General features: G+C 51.3%; 1 protein-coding gene across 5 annotated transcripts in view; it reads right to left on the bottom strand.

Annotated features, from left to right (window-relative positions):
* CABP1 (calcium binding protein 1) overlaps positions 1-14,421 on the bottom strand; it is a 30,456-nt gene that overhangs the window by 8,806 nt on the left and 7,229 nt on the right. The window contains exon 1 of one of the 5 annotated variants that reach the window (XM_090290875.1): positions 11,916-12,649. The exons of 1 other annotated variant lie outside the window; for it this stretch is intronic. In XM_090290875.1, coding sequence (XP_090147001.1) covers positions 11,916-12,557 — 642 coding nt within the window. In that variant the 5' untranslated portion in view covers positions 12,558-12,649. Of the gene's footprint in view, positions 1-4,189; positions 4,349-4,962; positions 5,342-11,915; positions 12,650-14,421 lie in introns of those variants that run through there. 3 more of the 5 variants (XM_090290870.1, XM_090290872.1, XM_090290871.1) reach the window with 3 other exon arrangements.

The following is a 14,421-nucleotide window of genomic DNA, read 5'->3' as shown; positions in this document are numbered from 1 at the left end:
CCATGTGGCTCATGTACATGCACACACACACACACACACACACACACACACGACACATACATGTGCAGAGAATCACACTCGTGGGCATGCAGAGGCTCAGAGAGGAAACCAGGCAGTGGGAGGCTTCTGTTGCAACCAATGGGAAGTTTTCATTGAGACATAAATGGAATAACATCCCTTCCCAGCACTGTCCCAGTGTCCCAGTGCTGACTTCTAGCCCTGCCCCCACTGGATTCCCTCTGGCAGGCAGTGAGGACAGTCAGAGCGGGCAAGGCGAGAGCGGGCCCAGCTAGTCTGCTAGACTGGAGGTTGCAAACGCAGGGGCCGTAGCTAACGTGAAGGTAGCAGGCGGGTGGAAGAGAGGAGGCCGGGGCTGCATGGAGGCTGTGAGTCCTGTCTGAGGGAGCAGCACCACAGAACTCCTGCCCGGAGTTGCCAGACCTTCCAGTGGGTGACACCAAGCATGCCTGTGGGTCGGATCGCACCCTGTCTGCGGCCTCAAGACTAGACACTCTTTCACCAGCAAGTCTCCCATTCCCCCTCCCGCCTTCCCTGGCTCCCTGCCTGGCCCAGCCTGCCGACCTCCGGAGGCCGAGGCACGGGCCCTCTCTGCTTACCGAATATAGCCGTGCTCCCAGTCCTGGGCCAGCCCGTCCTCCTCCCTGACGGTTCCCATGCAGCTATAAAAAGTCATCACTGCCCAGAGACCATCCCCTTAGGACGACAGCAGCATCCAGGCACAACGTTCTATTCCAACCCAGCCTCCCCAGGATGCCCAGGCCCCCCTTAGAGTCCAGAGCTACATACCACCTCCCTTTCATTCTCGCTGCACTCTTCTTCCTGTCAGGTTCCTCTAGCTCCAAGAAGGTCAAACCCATGAGAAGATCTTAACCCAGGGGGCAGCCTCCCTCCCAGGCTGATACAGAATAGTCTGCCCCGCCACCTTGCCCTCTCACGTGTCTTCTCCCCAAAGTACCATACTGTGGGGCTACAGACTAGACTCCCCTTCAACTTCCTAAGCCTCTTCTAGGCCTAGAGAGGAAGAAACAGTATTCTGGTTCCTCAAAGGGGAAGCAGCAACTCAGATTTGAGGTGAAGGACCTCAGTCCAAGGCCCAAGTTCAGTGAGCGCAATAAGGGTCGGTCTTAGGTAATCTCAGAATTTAAGGGATTCCAGATGGACCAATGGTCATTCTGATTCGAAGCCAAATGAGGTTCAGAGCCTCAGCCACACTCACACAGGCTTCCAGGACAGAGCCAGGGTGCGGGCAGAGCCAGAGGGACCTTGCCGACTGGAGGCTGGCTCCCAGGAAGCCTGGGATCACACACAGTGGCTCAATCCCAGGACACAATCTCAGGAGGTGTCTGTAGAGAGGCACCCTTTTAGTTCTAGCTGACTTGCACACACACTGGGCCCAGAGTGAGCACAGCCCAGGCAGGAGGCAGTGGCAGGTGGCACGGAACTCTGAGAGGCGGTTTTGTACCCTGGCTTTGGACTCAAACAGTCTTGGGGGCAATTTTGGCTCTGTCACTTGCTTGCTTTGTGGGCTTGGGCAGGTCACTTCACCTGTCTGTGCTCTAGTTTCCTTCTCTACGCAACAGGGATAATCATGGCGACACACAGGATTCTTGTGAGAAATAAATGAGCTAGTGCCTGGAGCATGGTGAAAGCAGAATAAATGGAGTTGCCATGGTGATGACAATGACGATGACAATGATGGTGACAGTGATGTAACTTAAGAGATGCTGGGTGCCAGAAGGCATTTAGGTCTGGTTCCAGAGAAAGCGGGGGAATATTTGCCCATCAGGGAAGAAATGAGAAAGATGGAGAAGAATTTGCTCCCACGAAGAATGAATCCGTGGTGGCTGGGGAATTTCCACTGCATTTCTTGATCATAATCCTGCCTGGCACCAAGTTGCCCCAGGAAGCTGCTGCTCTTCCTGGCCAGTGAGGACACCTGACAGCCTCGTCTTGCCCTCCTAGAGCCTGGAGCAGGCCACCTCTCACCATCACCAGTTGCCCGCTACCACTTAGGAAGCCAAGTGGGCAGTGACCCACAGGAGGACCGTGTCTCCTGGCACCGAGGGGGTGTCTCCTGAGTGTGGCATAGCAACAGGGGGGGCCAGCAGGCCTCATGACCTAAAGACTCCCTCTCACTGGAGCATTTGGTGAGGGAGGAGAGGGGACTGCTGTAGTCAGTGGGAATTTGGACCAGATGACATGGAAGGTCAGACTCCAGAGTCTATGAATAACGTTTCTGATGGCAGGAAGAAGAGAGAGGCAAAAAGAGTGAAATACCCAGCTCTGGATGCGCACAGACCAGGTTTTAAATCCCAGCCTGACATCCAGTTGGCCGTGTGACCTTAAGAAAGTTCTTATCTCAGAGTCCAGCTCTTTTCTCTCTAAAATAGCCAAGAGAACTCGTTGGCGGGAAAGAGAAAATGACATAACAGAAGTTGGATACATTGTAAATATTCATTAAAGAGCAACTGTTAGTTTTATAAAAAAACATGAAATTGAATGCAATAAGTTTTATGATCTTTAACCTATCTCCATGAACTCAAAACCTCTCCTATTTTCCTTTTTCCTCCATCTACTTTCTCAGAAAACCGAGTGGGAAATTATGATTATGATGACAATACTACTAGCTAACATTTATTGAGACGATATTTCAGGCCGTGTGCACAACACTATATTTAGTTCTCACAATCACCTTACCAGGTGGATGTTAGTATTTCCACTTGATGGACCAAACAACTGGAGGACTGGAGAGGTCAAGTGACTTGCTCAAGGTCACACAGCTGGAAAGCGGAGAACTGAGAAGTCTGATTCTTAAGCCTTCTGCTGTGTAAGGGAAGACGGGTGGGGTGGGACCAAAGGACAATTCTTGTTCCTAAATTCCCCTCTTCAAGCTATGGACAGGACGAGGGGAAAAGCCACTCTGTGGTCCTCTAAACTAATTCAGATCAATTTCTATTTCTCTGCAACAGTGTGGAGGCCACTTCTGGAGTAAAAAGACTTCCCTAAGAAGATGACAGATGATGGGAGGAGGGTGCACAAAAGAAACAGCCAACCTTCAGTAGGATCCAAGGAACAGCAAAGATGACAAGGAATTGGATGGGAGCAGCTTAGCCAAATGAGGAAGACAATGAGCAGCAGAAAAGCCTGAAATGTCCTAAACCGAGAGACTGTTGAACTGACTGAGAAGGTAGGATGGGGTTGGGGGCAGAGGTGTCATTAGCTAACCTGAGACCGTGGGTAAGTCACTCACCCTGAGTGGTAATTAAGTTTCTTGTCTGGAAAAAGAAAGCACTGCAGGAAAACATCCCTATCATTCCTTCTTCCTTTAAATAATATCTATGAGTTTTTCTATGGCCTGACTACAGAGGGCTACAAATACAGGCAGAGCCTACTTGAAGCAAAACCCTATACACGCAAGCCCAGACCTGCACAAAAGATGCTTTGGAGGTGATTATTTGCTTTCCAAAAGCAATTCCTGCAAAAAGATATTATCCCGGGATATAGCATTAACTCCACGACAGAAGGTGGCATGCAGACACCTTTGCTCAACATCCTATTTCTCAATGGAAACAATTCTGGTCCCTGGACCAGTCTGGTCCAAGTTGAGATTCTCTGATCTGACACTAGAATTATTAAGGGTGAAAGGGGATACCCTGCTTGATTCCTTTCAGTTGGCAACAAGATTACCCCAAAACCCACAACTCTGAAGGCTTAGAGACCACGAGAGAGGGTCAGAGACCCTCACAGGAGGCGAATAAGCCCCCGGCCCCACTGCTGAGAAGGAGCCTTAGGAGCAGCAAGGTCAAAGCTCAGCTAAACCCTCTTCCGATGCTGCCAGCTTCACAGGGTCTGTCCACTCTGACATCCTGAGGATCCACACTTTTCATTTTACATCCCAGGAGCTACATGGTTCTTTCCTAAATTTTGTGCAAATTCCCAAACCTACCCCCCCATGCAGCTCCATGTCCCAACTTCAGCTCAGAGTCTGGGACATAGGAAAGTGTGATAGGAGGTAATCCAGAGGTTACAACTGGGAAGCAGCTCTAGACAGAACCCACGGGAAGGGTGGCAAGCCGCAGACGCCCACCCCCGCCGTGCCCAACCTCTGGGACAGATGGGAAAATGCCCGGATTCCGCACCCCAGGTCCTGGGACCTCCAGAGACATACCTTTCTTGAGAGATTTCTCAGTGGAGACTTGACACAGTTGCCCATCCTAAGCTGAGGCAGCCGCTCTCAGGATCCCCAGGTCCATGAAGGAGGCTCCTGGGGGCTAAGAGACCTTGGTCCTCGTCTCTGCCAGCCCCAGCCTCCCTCTGCCTGCGCTGCTCTCCCTCCGGGACTGAGCTGAGCCCTCTCTCTGGCGCGCGTGCTCGCTTACTCGTCTGCCTGCTCTTGCTGATTTTTTTTTTTTTTTTTTTTTTTTTTGGTGGATTGTGTGTGTGTTTGTGTTTGGGGGTTTAACTTTCTGGGCACTTTCTTAAGGAGACGAAGGCAGAAGGAGAGCATGCAGGGCACAGAGAAAATCGCCCAGAGCGCTGATGGCAGAGGGCAGCGGAGCTGGGAGAGGGCTGCCGGATCATCTCCATCAGATTAGTGCTCAGTCCTCTCCAGTCGCTCCCCTTCCCTCGGCCCCTCCTCTCCCAGCTGCCAAATCTGCAGAGAGACTGCCTTGGGGTGGGGGGTCCAGAGTGGCAGCTGCAGCTGGGAATTAGGCCAGCAGACCCAGGAGGGGAATCAGGCTAGTTTGGGTCCCCAAAGCCAGGGTGCCTCCCAGCTCCCAGCCTTGTGTGTGCATTCATACACACATAGAGACACACACACGCACACACAAGCACACAGGGACAAACACATCCAACTGCCCCTTGGCAATCGCAGTTGGATTGACAGCAGACCTGGGAGAGCCTGTGACGTGTCCATCACGCTCCAGTTTTCACACTTGCCTTGTCATTGAAATGGGATGAGGCTCCCGGGACTGGAAGCGCAGCTGAGCCAACTGCAGTCAGCAGCAACTACTGCTCCCTTCGCCTGTGCAGTTTCAGAGGGCACGAGTGAGGGCTACAAGCTTTCTCCTAATCCTCTGCCGAATCCTGAGCAGGGATCTTTCACCAGCTTCCTCGGGCGTAGAGCAGAGAGGTTGCCCTCTGCGTCTTCAAGGTCCCACGACGAACTTTTTAGATGATGCGCTCTTCCTCATGCCTTCAGGTTCCAGCTTTGACGTCAGTTCATCTTAAGCCTCAGATGTCACACTGGAGATCTACAGCCCCAGCCAGATGACCCAAAACAGAAGTGCCCGTTTCCCTGCACCAAGCTTTTTCCAGCAGGGGGCACCAGAGAGAGGTTGGCAAGCCGAATTCTTCCCAGCCCCATATGCAACAACCCTTACAGACGCCGGTGAAAGAGCTTTCAGTCGAGAGCTCCCAGGGACTTTCTGTCCAGTTTTAGGTGGCTGGTCAGAACTCCCCTTAGGGAAGATGAATGGGGGTGCTGCGCGGAAGGTGCCACAGGCCTGCACCTAGGGAGCTGAGGAAGAAGGTCCCTGAAAAACTCTTGATGACTGAGGACATCATCAACATCAGAATGGTTTAATCAGTTTAGTTATTCAGCGGCCTTGTTTGGGCCAAACCTCCGGAAGGGATATGGAGAAGGAGGGGCTCCTCCTGAGGACAGAGGGAGGAGCCTGGGGGGTTGTTTTCACCTAAAGGGGAGAAAAGGGGTGAAGACACTGGGGAGCTGGAATAGCAAGCAGCCAACTTAAGTGCCTTCTTCAAAGCCATGTTCCTCAGAAACAGAGCATGAAGCAGCATCACCAAGGGGGCTGGGGGTCAGGGGTCAGGGAGCAGAGCAATGGACTCAGATGAATAGGAAGGATCTGCAGGCCTGGGGCTGAGTCCTGTCTCTGCCGGGTTCTGCTGCCGGCTTCTGATTTCCCACATTCCAGAGCCTCAGTTTCCTTGCCTGGAAAATGGGGTTTCCTCTCTTGCTTATAAAGTGCACATGGCAAAGTGCATGGCACATAACAGGTGCTCTATAAGTAGTTATTAAAATGGAAGAAAGAAGTATCATATATCCTGTTTTCATGTGCCAGGCACTGTGCCTGGCTCTGGAAATGTGGGGAGAAGAGAAACACGGTCCCCGGTTTCAAGGAGCTTACATTGTAGCAGCTGGGCAAGGGATAGTAAAGAGCTAGGAACACACTTATTTAATTACATTTCAGGTAAACACTATGAAGGGGAAACACAAAAACTCTAAGAATGTGACTTAATTCCGGAAGATCAGGAAAGACTTGTAGCCCAAAGCTAGAAAACTGACCATCTGCAAACTCTTTTGAAAAGCTCACAGATGATGTATTGTAGACTTGTACCCCTGAAACCTATGTAATTTTATTAACAAATGCCAGCTCAATAAATTCAATAAAAAATAAAAAGAAAACACTTTAAGTAAACAAAGCAAGTAGAGAAAAGCTAGGGCTCACCAGGGACCCACAGGGGAAATGGGTTAGGCTCCAGGTAGGAACTGAAATGAGCAGATACGTGAAAAGGCAGCACAGTGCAAAGCAGACCTTCCCGACGCTGGCTGCAGATGAGACTCACTGGGGCGCTTCCCCAGAAGTTCTGATTTACTAGGTATGGGTGGGCTCCAGATATCCGTGGTGTTTACTACTCCAGGTAAGTCTAACCTGCAGCCCGTGTTGAGAACTACTGATACAGAGTCTAAGAGCTTGAAATGCAAGCCCAAATCTTGGGCCCAAGTCTTGCCCTGCTGCCTCGCAGCTACCGTGTGATCTTGAAGACCTGCTAATCTTTCTGAGCCTCGGTTTCTCTATTGATAAAATGAGTACTCTAATCATCTCTCCCTCATAGGGCTCTTCTGAGGAGTTAATGAGATAATGCATGCAAAAGGCTTGGCACAGTGCCAGGAACCGAGAAGGTGCCCCCTTCCCCTGCCCAGTGCTGTTCTTAAACACTGGCCTCCATTCACTCAGCAGGGCACCCACTCAGACCTGGTGACTCCTGCCCCCTTCAGGCCATCCCAGAGCACAACACCCGCTTATCGACCTTGTAATATGCCTGTCCTTGGAAACAGGAGACAGGAGAGCTGTCTCCTACGGAAAAGTCACACACTGTGCCCTGGCACACGCTTTAAAATGTTGCTCACTTTAGATGTAGACATTTGGAGATGGGTCAGAAGCTTTCCTTGTATTGGAAAGTGTGGACAATTAAATAAGATAATAAATCACACCCCTTAATGTGAAGCCTGGCACATAGTAGACACTCAATAAATGATAACATGATATTGTAAGAATGTAGAATGTGGAGTCCCAAGGGCTGGATTTGAGGCCCAGTTTACCATTTTTCTAACCACATGGCCTGTATAAAGGAGTCAATTTCTCTGAATCCTAGAGTCCTTATTTATAACATGGACATAATATCTGACCCTTCTATTTTGGAGGATTGTGGCGAAGACCACAGCTACAGATATGAAAACACTGCTAAGTAAAGGCTTTGCAAGATGAAGTATTATTTTTGCCCTTCTTTGTCATCTGAAAAAAATGATTAAAATAATAAATTCCTGGTCTTAATAATAATAATAAATAAAAAATCATGTGCTTTGAAGAAACCCCATTGTTCTTTAGGGAGGAAGGTGCTGATACTAGCTGGAATCTTAAGGCCAGTGAGGGCTTTAAGCCTAGAGCTTGCTTAAGTTATTTTTTGGCTCAGCAGATGGGGTACTGGTGATCTGGAAGGGGCAGATGGCTTGACTTTTACTAGGAACTTTATTTAAAGGGCTGAAGGTGAGAGCTTTGCGAAGGAGCAAAGCACATCACACAGCTCCGCCTCCCCATCCCTGTGGCCGCAGCTCCTGGGCCTCTGGAAGCCACACACTGAGTTCTGGAATGGAATAATAGGATCAGACGGATGAGAAGGATAAACCCATTGCTGATTATTCCTGATTAGGAGAGAGGCTGGCCTTCATTGGCCCTGATCAGTTTGATCGCCAGCATTTGAACTTGGATGGCAGCCCAGAGTTAAGACACTCAGGGAAAGCTGCGTCATAACTTGAGAGGTACTTTGTGGTTGCTTTTGACAAATAGAAAACACACTTCAGTGACTTCCCACAAACCATCAGGTGTGGCACAGGCAAGTCTTCAGAGACAGAGAGACCACATCACAGTCCTGTGTGACCTTTGGACAAGCCATTTTCTCTCTGAGTCTCTCTGCTCAGCTCTAAAATGGAGGAAGATAATGCTAACCTTCACAGGTTGCTGTGAAGACAAGATAATGAAAAGATACTGTTAAGTGGGCACTAGACTAAGGTTTCAAGTATCCTTGATTGCTCCCCCAAAACAGCTGGAGGCAAATGCAGACATCCTGGGGGACTCTCTATGATTGATGTTAAGCACAAACTGACTTCTGTCTCCTTTCCCAGGCCCTAGAGGAAAGGCAATCCAGGCTCCCAGCCCTCTCAGAGAGCTTCAGGGAGAGACTTGGCCGGGCAGGAGTGAATGCTCTGCACAGCCCTCATCCTAGAAACAGAGGTCTAGTGCAACTAAATCTGTTAGAACCCAGACCATCATGGTCTCTCTCCCCCATCTAAACTGTAGGAGCTAAGAAACCTCTGCAGTCCAGAGACTAAAGATATCAATCATTCATTCATTGATTCACTCATTAGGACATGGGATTATCATGATCCTACTACGTGTAAAGCAGTCTGGGAACTGGAATAACCTACCCATATTAAAAGAGATGTCTCCTTAGCTAGAAAGAGAAGGACAGAGCAGCACTGTGGGTTTTATTCACATTTGTCTCCTCTACAAGGGGTGTTTCTACACAAACTTAGGGTAAGGAACAGAAAGACTGTTCTTAAAATAGTTTTCCAAGACCCAATGCCAAGAGTTGCCCCAAGTCATGCCTATTCTGAGTTAATTTATGATACCACATCTTCTCTCTAGGCAGTTGAGTGACCTGTCCCCAGCTAACCACAAAGCGGGTACTAGGAAAGGTCTTCTGTCATTCAGCTCCTTCCTTTGATGGCCTTCCTCACCTGGTTTAGAGACAGCTTTCAAAATACAGGCCTTCATTCAGACAACTACTCTATAAATAAAAATAGTAATAACAGTAGTAGTGGTAATAAAAATGTTAATGAAGGCTGCCCTTCTCCAACACCCACTGAGTCAGGCCATTTGACATACTTAATCTTGTACAAACTTTGTAACAACTCTGCAAGGTAATTTTTGTAGATCTCATTTCTGGATGAACACAGACAAAAAAAGAAATTAAGAGGCCCAAGGTCAGGGCAATGGGCAACGACAGAGCTGAGACTGGAACCTCCAGCCCTGCTCTCTCCCAAGCCACCGTCGCATGCTTTAGCCTTAAAACCTCGCTGTCTCCCTGCAGGCAGTAAGGATGCTCTGTGAGATCACGGGAAGAACCCTAACTCCTGTGCCCCCTAAAGTAGGAGTCTGCCTTGGTACCCTCAATGTTACTTGGAACCCTGGCTTTCCCTGACTCTATAACAAATATAAGAAAAATGACCTGACACAGCCCTTGGCAGTTATTCAACAACAGCAGCACTAACCACAATAACTAACACTGATAGAGCCTTTGATCTGGGCCACACACTGGGCCAAGCTCGGTACGCATAACCTTATCCCATTTAATCTCCCCAAAACCTAGTACTATGATTGTCCCTACTTTGCAGGTAAAGAAACAGGCTTAATGAGGTTAAATGATCACTTATTAAGGTTGAAAAATATGAACTTGAGAGACATGACAAATATACTTCCCCAGGGTTATATTTTGTCTAAGCAGATCCTATGTGACAGTTTCTGTATTCAGAAGCCCATTTCCTTTTCCTTGGTCCTGACCCTGTGTCTAGGGACAGAAGTCTCAATGCAAAAAGAAGAGAAAGAAAGACTTATTCCCCTCTGTCTCAGGAGACTGGAGACTAACACGAAAGTCCCAGGCCAGATTTGGTGGTGGCTGCTGCTGTTGTTCAGACAGATGCCTTAGAGCAGTCAGCAGGAAGCCCAAACTGTCTGTGCCAGAGCTTTAAAGGAAAAGTCTGCAGCTCCGGAGGCAAGAGCTTCCAGAGGGAGGTAGTAAATATTTGATGGGACCTTCCAGCTCTTCCTGACTCAGATGACTCTGGTGACATTTCAGAACATTGGGCTGGAGAATATTCTTCATTTAATAACTGAGAAAGTAAAAGTAGGACAAAAAGCAGGTAGCTGAGATGCTCTGAGCTCGAAAAGGGCCCATGCAGGCAAATTCGGCAAGACTGGAAAGAAAGGGCTCTTTTTCCAAGGAACGAAGTCAGATCCCCAGCTAACAAAATAACCAGAAAGTGTGGGACCTGGATCAATAACCTACCCTTCCAAACTGCGGAACTGTAAGCTCCAAAAGAGCCAGAACCCTAGCTCTCTTGTTCACTGTGGTCTCCCTGAAGCCATGCCCATACCAGAGCAATGCCCTGACACCCGTCACCTCCCCACCAAAACATAAGCCACTGCAGTGAACTTCTCCCTCAACACGCTGCCACGCTCTCACAGCTCCGCATCCAAATCTCTACGCTGGAGAGCGGTTCCCAGCAACTCGACTAATGAGGACTCCCCGCAGGAACAAAGCCACACACTGGTGGCCTGTCACACCACCCGCAGCAACCCTGTGCAACCCAAAGCTATGCGCAGCTGCCTTCATGTCAGACCTCCACCGGCATCAGCCACTGCAAAGTAGTATTTCGGAAAGGAATGTGCAGATCTGAAGCAAAACACACACCGCCTCCTTGGAGTTCTGATCTAGCAAGTCAAGCCAGGAGCTTGGAACGGCTTCTTTATGCCACATCGTAGCACAGAAAGGCTCAGCCCCCTCCCCACACACACCACGCAAACAGGCTTATCAGACCTCTGCTTTACACCCCTCCTTGGCAGCCCCAGGCCGGTACCAGCGCTGTGTCAGTGAGCTTGATTTAATTATGGGCTCAGAACTAGAGGATATCCTGGCTTTGCTCAGGAGTCCACAGGTTCCTTTCTGCCAGGCCTCTCTTCCCAGCAGCATACCCCCAAACTGGATTATGATTACGGGGCTTTTTTTTAAAGGGAAGAGATGTCCAGCTGCCTGGGACCCTTGAGAGAAAGGCCTGGAGGAAACTGAAGGAGCCACTGATGACTCCTTAGTGCCCTTTCTGACCCGAGAATGCACACCAACTCAAGCTAGGAGTCTCTGGGTATAATTGCACATCCTCTAACTCACAACTGCCCAGCTGCCACCCTAATGGCCTCCCTGAAGCCAGAACCTTCTTAAACACCCCAAAGTTCCAGTGTGAGCAACAGCTCTGTACAGCCCCTGCATGCCTACCCAGACTCTTCTCTCTTCTCTTATTTTAGCTCTACTAACTTTTCCCAGGTCTTTGTGCCCACCATAGGCAATGGCTAGGGTCCATCATCCCCCAGCAAGGATGTGTGTCCCAAGGTCCCCACTTTTGACCCCAAGACTCCAAACCCATTGCTCTCTTAAGCCCTGCTCACTGGTGTTCTTGACCAGAGTCCAGAAACGTGGTTTCGTGCCACCTGCTCAGAACGCCCCTCCTTGACCCCTGCAGCTCTCCAGGCGGCTTGTAGAGATGATCATCCCTTCCAGGACAGGCCCATTCTGGCAGGCGGAGAGAAGCTACGTGGCGCCGCCTCACCCAAAAGAGGCCCAAAGCGTGGACAGCGCACAGGGTGCTGAATCAGGCACCGGGGGAGGAGGAGCGCGGGCAACAGCGAGTAGCTGCAGGAGGACTAGGGAAGCGTGACCTGGGGCTGCGGGCAGCAGGAGGTGGGTTGTGGGTGCGCAGCCGCGGCAGGGTCCCGAGCGCCTCTCCAGCGATCGCGGACGGGAGGCGCGGCCCTTACCTGGCCGAAGGCGGAGCTGAGCATGGGGCGCAGCCGGTGGAGGAACGGGTCTGCCTCGGACGCGGCAGCTGGAGCGGAGACCCCGCGACCCCGGGCTCGCTGCGAGCACCGGAGGCCGAGCTCCGGGGACAGTCCCCGTTCCTCCCCATCCCTCCCGCGGGCCAGCGGCAGCGGCGACGGGGGCGAAGGTCGGGACGCCGCAGCCGGCAGTGCCTCCCGCGGCCTGCAGTGCGCCTGGGGGAGCCGGCGTCGACTCCCCCGCGCGCCCTCCTCTCGCAGCGCCGGCCAGCACAGGGGCCTCCGCGAACTGGGGTCCCCGGACGGCGGTGGCGTGCCAGGGCAGGTACTGGGCAGCCGGCGGCTAGGTAGCCCTGTCTCCCGGGCAGGGCCGTGGCGGGGAACCCGGCTGCCCCGGCTCGTCGCCGCCTTCAGCAGCGACGTCTTGGACTCGCTTTTGGCGATGTGCGAGCTCATCGCGGCGGGGCCCGCGCTCGCATGGCCCGGCGGGGGAGGCGCGGTGCGGCGCGCGGGGCCCCGGGCAGGCAGAGAGCGGGGCGCCTGGAAGGAGCCAAGCCCGAGGACGCGCTGGAGGCGGGCGCCGTACCCCGGCCGCTTAAATGCGGCCCCGTCGCCGCCGCCCATGTGACAGCGCAGCCTCTATGCCCGGAGCCCTGAGCTCCCAGGCGGCTGGCAGTGCGGATCTGGGGGGGGCCGCAGGCTGTCCCCGGAGAGACCCACCCCCGGCTCCCGAGCAGCCCAGGTACTGCCGCGCCCCGCCCCTTCCCCCCCCCACCCTTGCGCTCGCGGAGCCCCGCTTCCGGGCGGCCCCTTGTGGCTGAGGGGGCGCTGCGGCACAGAGCTGGGAGCGCAAGGGACGGGGTTTGGCGAAGCGCCCCAAAGATATCCAGTCCTTGGCATCAGCGGAACTGCCCCTTAATATGCCTGGAGGCTCCCACAGAAACCCGGAACTTCCAGAAATGCAGGCGGAATGTACTCCCCAGGGGGTACAACTTTGAAACTGAGGATGAGAGGGCAGTACACTAAAGACCGAAGGAGAAAGAAGACACTCTGCCACCACTATTTACAATCACAGGAGCCAGAATGACGTGCAAGGACACTGCTGAAAGGACAGGCTCCACTCCGCGAGCACTTCATCCAGTCTCAAGACCATGGAGTGGGACCAGAATGACCCTGATAAATCAGCCACAGACTTTTTAGTTCTCAGAACAGAAGAGAAGCCAGGTGGCATCTGTTTAACCTGGATCTGCAGGGCCTGGTGATGATCAAGTCTCAGGTAGGACCTACTTGCTGCCCCTGCAGCTCTTGTGCCCCGTCACCTTCATGCCCTTCTAGATGCTAGAGAAATGTTTGCTCTTGGGCAGCCTGGTTTGAATCTCAAATCCCAGTTCTGCCACTTACCATCTGGGTCACTTAGCAGATGTCATCAACCTCTCTGAACCTTGTTTACCTCTTCTGAAAAATGCAGATAATAACCATAACTTCTTGGTAATGTAAGATAACTTTATGCACATAAAAGGCCTAGCGCGGCGCTTGGAACAAAGGCACACATGCAGCAGTGGGCACTCGGCACCTTATGAGGCCTCATCTACCACTGTTGTTTGGAAACCGGAGACTTGAGATTTGAAGGGGGCTGGGATGTGAACTACCCATTCTCTCCCTGTTTTGGTCTCTGGCCTTGATGCCACCCATTCACGACAACAGGACAAGTCTGGTCACCACTCAGCCTCGAGAAGGATAGGTGGACCGATCGCCAATACGCTACACATCACTCGTGCCAAGTGTTCACCCTTCTCTGCACTGATTCTTTTTCATACCAAGATGCAAAGAATTCAGGAAAACAGGAGGGGGGAGGAAAGCCACTGCCCAGAGGCCGAAGTGCGCAAGGGAAGTATGGGAAATTGTTCTCCAGCTCGCCTACTATTGAGCTGAATTGCCACGGCAAAGCCACTTGGGTACCACCACCCTGGAGCCTCACTGCAACATCCACTCAGATAGGAAGCATGTAGAGATTGACCCTCTCAGAGCTTGGGGTCAATCAGTATCTTACCCGTTCCAGCCTCAGAATAATCGGCGTTCGGCAGCAGTAACAACAAATGTACAAAGTCCCGTATCAGAATCTCCCAGGAGCGGATGAGAGGCTATGGGCTGAAGGGTATTGCAAATCCCTGCTGTGCCACTAGAGGTTACCTTTCTGAAATCCCCTAAATATTCTTGGGCAAGACCTCTGTCAGTAACTAGTTCCTGAAAAAGTAAAGAACCTGGCTCTATCACCTATGAAATTAGAGAAAATAAATCAAGATTATGTTCATGGAGCAAATCGGTGACACACATGCACACAGATCCTGGATAATCCTCGATATGTGCCAAGATTCCGTTTCATTTGTAAAATGTATCAATTTGGTCATTCACTTAATATTTCTAGAACTAGGCACTATGTTAGATACTGGGGATACAAAGATTTATGCATTCATTCAAGAAACACTTG

This window comes from Furipterus horrens, unplaced genomic scaffold (assembly GCF_987537825.1).
Source record: "Furipterus horrens unplaced genomic scaffold, mFurHor1.1.pri manual_scaffold_11, whole genome shotgun sequence".
NCBI classification, from domain to species: Eukaryota; Metazoa; Chordata; class Mammalia; order Chiroptera; family Furipteridae; genus Furipterus; species Furipterus horrens.
Note: the sequence above shows the minus strand (reverse complement) of the source record. Positions and strands in the feature narration are given on the sequence as shown.